This window comes from Orycteropus afer, unplaced genomic scaffold (assembly GCF_000298275.1).
Source record: "Orycteropus afer afer isolate SDZICR_OR568_19922 unplaced genomic scaffold, OryAfe1.0 scaffold00254, whole genome shotgun sequence".
Classification (NCBI taxonomy): Eukaryota; Metazoa; Chordata; class Mammalia; order Tubulidentata; family Orycteropodidae; genus Orycteropus; species Orycteropus afer.
In genome coordinates, this window is record NW_006921841.1 from 2,857,616 (window position 1) to 2,866,113 (window position 8,498).

The 8,498-nt window shown below is 37.3% G+C and overlaps 1 protein-coding gene across 1 annotated transcript in view; it reads right to left on the minus strand.

The window, feature by feature from the left end:
* Nucleotides 1–4,393: 4,393 nt before the first annotated feature.
* TM7SF3 (transmembrane 7 superfamily member 3) overlaps nucleotides 4,394–8,498 on the minus strand; it is a 101,326-nt gene continuing 97,221 nt past the window's right edge. The window contains exons 10-12 of the mRNA XM_007949799.1: nucleotides 7,359–7,456; nucleotides 6,399–6,561; nucleotides 4,394–4,656 (exon numbers count right to left, since the gene is read on the minus strand). Coding sequence (XP_007947990.1) covers nucleotides 4,394–4,656; nucleotides 6,399–6,561; nucleotides 7,359–7,456 — 524 coding nt within the window. The remainder of the gene's footprint in view (nucleotides 4,657–6,398; nucleotides 6,562–7,358; nucleotides 7,457–8,498) is intronic.

Consider the following 8,498-nt stretch of genomic DNA (forward strand, 5'->3'; position numbering starts at 1 on the left):
AAAAAAATTATCTAGTGAGGTCAAACTGATAACCACAACCCTAAAAAATAAAATTAAAAAAAGATCTGTCCTGAAGTACAATGCTGTCAGTGATAGGATAATATCCATACACCTACAAGGAAGACCAGTTAATACAACTATTATTCAAACTTACGCACCAACCATCAAAGCCAAAGATGAGGAAACTAAAGATTATTATCAACTTCTGCAGGCTGAAATTTGACAAAACGTGCAATCAAGATGTGTTAATTATCACTAGTAACTGCAAAAGTTGGAAACGAAGAATCACCGGTAGTTGGAAAATTTGGACTCGTTGACAGAAATAATGCAGATTGCATAATAGAATTTTGCAAGACCAGTAACTTATGCATTGCAAATATATTTTTTTTTAACAACACAAACGATGGCTATACATGTGGAATTCACCAGATAAGAGTACACAGGGATCAGATTGACTACATCTGTGGCAAGAGGTTGTGGAAAAGCTCAGTTATCTTCAGCCAAAACAAGGCCAGGAACTGATTTCCATGGAACAGATCATCAACTGCTCATATGCAAGTTCAACTTGAAGATAATTAAAACAAGTCCACGAAAACCAAAATATGACCCTGAATATATCCCTCCTGAATTCAGAGACTATCTAAAGAATAGATTTGATGCCTTGAACACCAGTGAGCGAAAACCAGAATTGTGGGGATGACATCAAGAATATCATCCATGAAGAAAACAAAAGGTCATTAAAAAGACAAAAAAGACCAAAACGGATGTCAGAAGAGACTCTGAAACTTGCCCTTGAGTGAAGAGTAGCTAAAGCAAATGGAAGAAATGACAAGATAAAACAGCTGAACAGAAGATTTCAAAGGGCAGCTGGAGCAGACAAAGCCAATTACTGTAATGAAATGTGCAAAGACCTGGAGTCAGAAAACCAAAAAGGAAGAACATTGTTTGCATTTCTCAAGCTGAAAGAACTGACGAAAAACTTTAAGCCTCAAGTTGCAATCTTGAAAGATTCTGTGGGCAAAACATTGAATAATACAGGAAGCATCAAAAGAAGATGGAAGGAATACATAGTCACTGTACCAAAAAGAACTGGTAGATCTTCATCCATTTCAGGAGGTGGCCTATGTTCAAGAACCAGTGGTACTGAAGGAAGATGATGAAGCTGCACTGAAGAAATTAGCAAAGAACAAGGCTCCAGGAATTGATGGAATACCCACTGAGATGTTTCAACAAACAGATGCCCCACTGGAGTCACTCACTTGGTTATGCCAAGAGATTTGGAAGACAGCTACCGGGTCAACTGACTGGAAGAGATCCATGTTTGTACCCGTTCCAAAGAAAGGTGATCCCACAGAATGTGGAGATTATTGAACAATATCATTAATGTCACATGCAAGTAAAATCTTACTGAAGATAATTCAAAAACGGTTGCAGCAGTATATTGACAGAGAACTTCCAGAGGTGCTAGCTGGATTCATAAGAGGACATGGAACAAGGGATATCGTTGCTGATGTCAGATGGATCTTGGCTCAAAGCAAAGAATACCAGGAAGATGTTTACTTGTGTTTTACTGACTATGCAAAAGCATTTTATTGTGTGGATCATAACAAATTGTGGGTAACATTGAGAAGAATGGGAATTCCAGAACACTTAATTGTACTCACGAGGAACCTGTACATAGACCAGGAGGCTGTCATTCCAACAAACAAGGGTTTAAAATCAAGAAGGGATTGTGTCAGGGTTGTATCCTTTCACCATACTTATTCAATCTGTATGCTGAGAAAATAATACAAGAAGCTGGGCTTTATGAAGAAGAACGTGCCATCAAGACTGGAGGAAGAATCATTAACAACCTGCGATACGCTGACGATACAACTTTGCTTGTTGAAAGTGAGGATGACTGGAAGCACTTACTGATGAAAACTGAAGAATATAGTCTGCAGTATGAATTACGTCTCAATATAAAGAAAACAAAAATTCTCACAAACTGAACCTATAAGCAGCATCACAATGAATGGAGAAAAGAGTGGTTGTCAGAGACTTCACACTACTTGGTTCTACAATCTATGCCAATGGAAGCATCAGTCAGGACATCAGACGACAGACAGCACTGAGCAAGTCGGCTGCAAAGGACCTCTTCAAGGGCTGAGGAGCAAAGATGTCTCAGGACTAAGGTACACCTGACACAAGCCATGATATTTTCAATCACCTCATATGCATGTGAGAGCTGGTCAATGAATAAGGAAGACTGAGGAAGAGTTGATGCTTTTGAGTTGTGGTGCTGGCAAAGAATGCTGAAACTACCATGGACTGCTAAAAGAGCTAACAGATCTGCCCTGGAGGAAGTGCAGCCAGAATGCTCCTTGGAAGCGAGAATGGACAGACTTCCTCTCACCTTTGGTCATGTTGTCAGAAGGGACCATTCCCTGGAGAAAGATGTCAGGCTTGGTAAGGTGGAGGGTCGACGAAAGAGGGAAAGGCCTTCAACGAGATGGATTGACACAGTGGCTGCAGCGACTGGCTCAAATACAGTAAGGTTCATGGAGCTGGCGCAGGACCACACGATGTTTCGTTCTGCTGTGCAAAGGGTCGCTATGAGTCAGAGACAACTGGACGGTGCTGAACAACAACAACTACTTGTCCTGATGTGGCTTGGTTCTAACCTACCCATTCCCGGATCTAATATTCTAGTATTTTTTTGTTGTTGTTTTAGAATCAGCTTTCTAATCCCACCTTGTACACAACTCAACTGGCCTTTAGCACTAGTTAACTGCTGTGGTTTGTTAAGTTGGCTGCTAACCTAGATTAGTAAGAACCTTTTTCTTATATTAAATAGTATAACAGCTTTTTCTATACTACTTTTCTTCAGTTTGACACACCTGAAGTACCAATGACACCCAACACAAATTAATCCAATGTTAGAGTCACCTTCCTTCTTACAAAGGTTATAAATTTTAACACACTGTCCCAGATTTTCACTTCCTATCATTTCAATTATACTTAAGTTGGTTTTTATAAATAGTTTTTCCAGCTTAAATTTTTTATAGCCAAAAAATTGTTCTCTCACATCTTATTGCTATGGTACAAATACAGCTGGCAAAAAAAGTTCCATAAGAATTTTATACTAATGAGTCTTTTTGTAATTTTTCCAAAATATTTATTATAAAAAAATTATACAAACTGCCTTTTTATTACAATTAAAATAATGAAAAATGTTAAATAATTTGTATCTTCCCCCAAAAAATGGGTTCTTTTATAATCCTTGCTTGCAGTGCATTTTGATGATACAGAAAATAACTCACAAACATTTAATGTAACTTTGTTAAAATGTACAAAGATATAAGTGTCCCTATAATGAATCATAAAAAACTTTTTTTTCTCCAAGTTTAAGTGTTAATGAAGTTGAATTACAGAAAAAAATAATAAACGTCTGCATATAATTTTTCAAGGCAAAAGTTATTAGTTTATATTTCATTTTGTTTCGTTCTTCTGAGAACATTTTTAACAGCAAAAGTTAAGGATTTTCCAATAACCTGTAACTTCAAAAATCTATTGTACTTCGAGGGGAAAAAAAAAACATAAAGAGCAGCATTTACATAGTGGTTAACTCACAAAGAGTATGCAGCAACCATAAAAGACCTGGTTATCAAGTCCCTGAATCTCCAAACAGTGGCAAATTCAATATAACATTTCAATAAACCTTCCTCCTTCCCATGTTTAGATAGATGAGAGAAATGTTCATGAAATTATTAAAAGAAATATCATGGTTCTATAGGAAAACCATAATACTGTTATTTGTAATGCATATTTAAAATGTAACTATTTAATGGGATAGGTTGATCACATATTTGTAAACTAAAAGGTAATTTCAAAATTAACAAAATTCAAAAATTTACCAAAAGGTAATTAATTTCTCAAGCATTTTTAAATAAGAAAAACTTCCCTATGATCAACTTAAGGAGCTCTGGTGGCACAGTGGTTAAAGCATTCAGTTACCAACCAAAAGGTTGGCAGTTCAAACCCACCAGCAGCACTCTGTGGCAGGAAGATGTGGCAGTCTGCTTCCATAAAGATTTTTAGCCTTAGAAACTATGGGGCAGTTCTACTCTGTCTTCTCTACGTAGAGTCACTATGAAAGGAAGCGACACCATAGCAATGGGTTTTGGGTTTTATCACTAACTTCTGTCTGTCTCTCTCACAGAATAATCCTAATTTCCTTGGCATGCCTTTACCATGTAGCAATAAAGAAACCATAATATCGTGCAAAGCACACATATAAACTACTCTTTTATTAGACTTGTAGTCAGGATACTGAAGCAGTCAGAGCATGAACGCCACAGCTGAGACAATGTTTAGTTTGTATGTCAAGCTCACGGTGACCAAGCCCTTGCATCTACAGAAGCAGGGGTGTTCTCTCTCCAGCTGACTGTTCTTCCTGGAAGAACTCTCTGATGCGAGCTAATCGGCCATAAAACCTTTCTCTCAGCGGAGGGATGTGGTAACTAGGGTCCAGGATGTTCGTTATTCTGCGCTCTCTTTCTCGCTTCCATAACTTGTAAGGGTGGGGTGGGAAAAATGGTTGACCTCTTTCTCTTCGAATCTGTAACGTAATTCCACTTACTGCCAGCATTACCCATACTGCCAGGATAATAAAGTCTAAAAAAAAAAACCAAGAATACAGTTTCAACTCTTATGTTTTAAAATCTAACATAGATTTAACACTTAACCCCTTCATGGCTTAAATTTGTGTCTTCCTTTCTCAGTAAGATCAGCCTTTCTGTTGAGTTAGTCCCAATATATACAAGCAATCCCCAGTTACAAATGAGATCCATTCCTTAACTGTTCCTTTAAGTGGAATTTTTAGGTGAGTCCAAACAGGTGCATCTTATTTATTCTTACTTTGGTGCAAGAAAACTTTCAAAGCCTTTTCAATGATTTTAAAAGCTGTACATGAAGCAAGTGCAGGTGACTGTGATAAAGAATTTCTTATAAGTAGGGGTTAAATCTTTCCAAAGTGAGGGCAAATTTACGTATCATGAAAGGGCATGCAGATCTTGTCAGATGTTAGTAACCCAAGGACTGTCTATAAATTATTTCCTCAGTTATAAACCAAGGAATGAGTTATGGAAGCTATATTCTTATATTTGATACTAGGGATTTTCTATTACAGGTATTTGAAAATTTACCCAGGTTGTAGAATAGTGAATTGTGTGGCTCCTTGGCATTCCAACATTACCAGTGTCTCACAGAACAGTGGTTGGTTGTTTTCTTCCAGAGGGAATGGGGAAGACAGCAGCAATCTAGATATACTTCACATAAATAGATCATGGTACATCAGGAGCCACCACACTTGCCTCTTTCATTCCACTGTGAAGAATTCTGACTAGGTAGGACTGACACAGCTTCCTGAAAATACTGGCAAAGGCCTTGTCCCACTCATTTGGGCAGATATGGAAATGCATGAAGAGAGTCAACTGAGATTGCACTGAGCTTTTCTAAGTAAAAGTCTTAGCAAAAACAGTGCTTTGTACAAAACTTCCAAGACTAAGATTTCAAGGTCTCTACCATCAACCTCTTATCCACTGAGGGCTGGTTCTGGGTAGCACAGATAAAGATTTGTTCTTTTTTTTTTCTTTTTAAAAAAAAACAAAAAGTCATGATTGTGCTTATAACCACATTATCTTCAATTCTAAGACAGGCTTTTCTCTAGCTTCCATATTGTAACATTTCTAAAATCAAGACATAGTGACTTTAAAATATTTGTGAGAATCATTTTTCTCTTCAAAAAGTTGATAAAAATCTTTAATTAATAGAATTTTAAAATTGAAGCAGTCTGCTTAAGATTTACAGCCTTAGGAAAATTCAATGGGGCATTTCTCCTCTATGCTTATAGGGTCGTTATGAATCAGAACTGACTCAATGGCAACCAGTTTGATTTTGATTTCCAATTGAGGAAACAGTATACTTCTTGATTGAAAATCACCTGCAGTTTCAATTAGCAAATTGTTTACTTAATTAAAGGAGTAGGAAAAGAGGAAATAACTAAAAAAATTACATCACATTGCCGTTCTTATTCCTCCCTTTCTCTCTCCTCCCCCTATACAATGTGAAATGCTTTCTTTTCAGCATTTTTCTCACAACTGGGAATTGACCAGATAAATCTATGTAATCGTAGCTTAGAATTTCATAACAAAGTTCAATTAGTGGATTTTTTAGAAGTATGAACTTCAGCCACAAAGGAATTTAAATTCTTAGCCCCATGATCATAAATTATCATTAATAAAGGGCTCTAACAGCATTTGTATGGTGTGAATTTTGAGCATTTGTCAAACTTACCCTCCCCTCCTTCAATCTGAGATAGCAGTACTTTTGTCTGGTTTTTGGATTTAAAGACCTACCAGTAGTTTGAAAAGGCACATTTGAGAAAGCTCTGCGGAAATCTGTGTTGAGCGCTCTGTTGAGTACATTCAAAGTGATGTAGGAAAGGCTCGTGTACAAGTAACTGTGAATGGCCAAAACCACCGAATAGGAGCCAATGATTCCACAAGTCAGTATGTTCAGCTGCAGAAGAGTAGAAGAATTTAGACATCATCCCTGGTAGAACAAAAGTACCTTCTCTCATCTTTGGACTCAATCACAGGGAATATATTTCAGGCACAAACACAAAGGGGGAAAAAAAAAAAAAAAAAAAACCTCACTGCTGTCGAGTCGGATCTGACTCATAGCGACCCATTCTTGGGTTTCCAAGGCAGTATCGCAAGGAAGTAGATTGCCCAATCTTCCTTCCAAGAAGTGGCTGGTGGGGTTGACCCACCAGCCTTCTGGTTAGCAGTCAAATGCTTTAGGCACTATGCTACCAGAGCACCTACAGAGAAGCCAAGACTTGCTAAATAAAGATTACCTATAAAGATAAACTGAAAACAACCCCTAATATCCATAGTGAAGTCTTAAAACACACTTTATGATGAGAAAATATTATAGAAAATACCTTCCTGGTGAAAAAAGTTCAAAACTCAAGTCTAATTAGATGAAGGACCATTCTTCCACAGACAGCTGAAAATAATAATCCTTTAAGTTTTGTACTACAAAAAGGCCTGTCTACTCTGCTTTCACTGTTAAAAGCATATTGACACTGATAACCTGCTCAACTGGATGGGAAAAAAAAAAATCACTGTGATAAGCATAAATAGAACTTCTCTTGCTTTCATAGTAACAAGGTTATTCAGAATCAGTCATCTCATGTAAATTATCATACAGCCCTCCTCAGTGAATAAAATATGAAAAACGATGTAACAAATAATCAACTGAGAGCCAAGGACTATATAATAAACAAATCTAACTTTTGATCAAACACTTACTATTCTGAGGCAGCCCATGAACACCACTGGAATGATAATAGCTATACAAGAGAAGGACAGCCAAAATACAAGATCATCACGGAAAATCTTCAGATTTCCTAGGGGGGTTAAAAAAAAACAAAATCAAGAGTGAAAAACAGGTTTACCAAATTAACTTCATTTTCCCAACATCTGATCAGACATACATCAAAGATTTAAATAACCAGGAAATATCTAGGCAAGTAGAAAAGAATTCTAGTCTTCCTCTCTTCTCTAAGCACTCTCACTCCAATGCTTCCAGTCAGATCCTGGGCTTTTTTTTCTTCTTCATTTCTTGAAGCTCCCTTATTTTACTGATTAGTGGCATTAAAACAAACAAAAAGAATCTGATTTTCTTCATTTAACTGTCAGTACAATCCTCTTTGATAGGGATATCCTACAAATGAGTGAGAGAGAATGATTAGGCAGATAAATGCTCTGTGCCTATTACCAGGATAATGTAGAAAGCCAGTTATTCAGGAAGCTCTGATGGCACAGTGGTTAAAGCATCTGGTTGCTAACTGAAAGGCTGGTGGTTTGAACCCACTAGCCACTCCACAGGAGAAATATGTGGCAGTCTGCTTCCGTAAAGATTTACAGCCTTTGAAAACCCTGTGGGGAAGTTCTATTCTGACCAATGGTGTCACTGTAAGTCAGAATCAACTCAATGGCTGTGGGTTTGGTTTCGAGGTGTTTTTGTTTGTGTTTTAAAGTAATTCTGGAGTCCCTGGGTGGCATAAATGGCTAAGCACTCGGCTACTATTCCAAAAGGTTGGCTGTTCAAGTTCACCCACTGGTATCTTGGAAGAAAGGCCTGGCAGTCTACTTCCAAAAGATCACAGCCATTGAAAACTCCAGTAAGTTCAACAAGGAAACAGAAGACCTGAATGAAAATATAAACAACTAGACTTAACAGACATCTACAAAACACCCCATTCAAAAAAAGTACAATAATCATTCCAGTGTACATAGATCATTATCTAGGATAGACCACATTTTAGGTCACAAAGTAAGTCTTGCTGTTCTTTCTCTAATTGTTGCAGATGTTCGTTTAAAGTGTTGATTTTGGCTCTTTCTTCTCTTTTGATGTGTGCACTTATTGCTATAAATTGGCCTCTCATC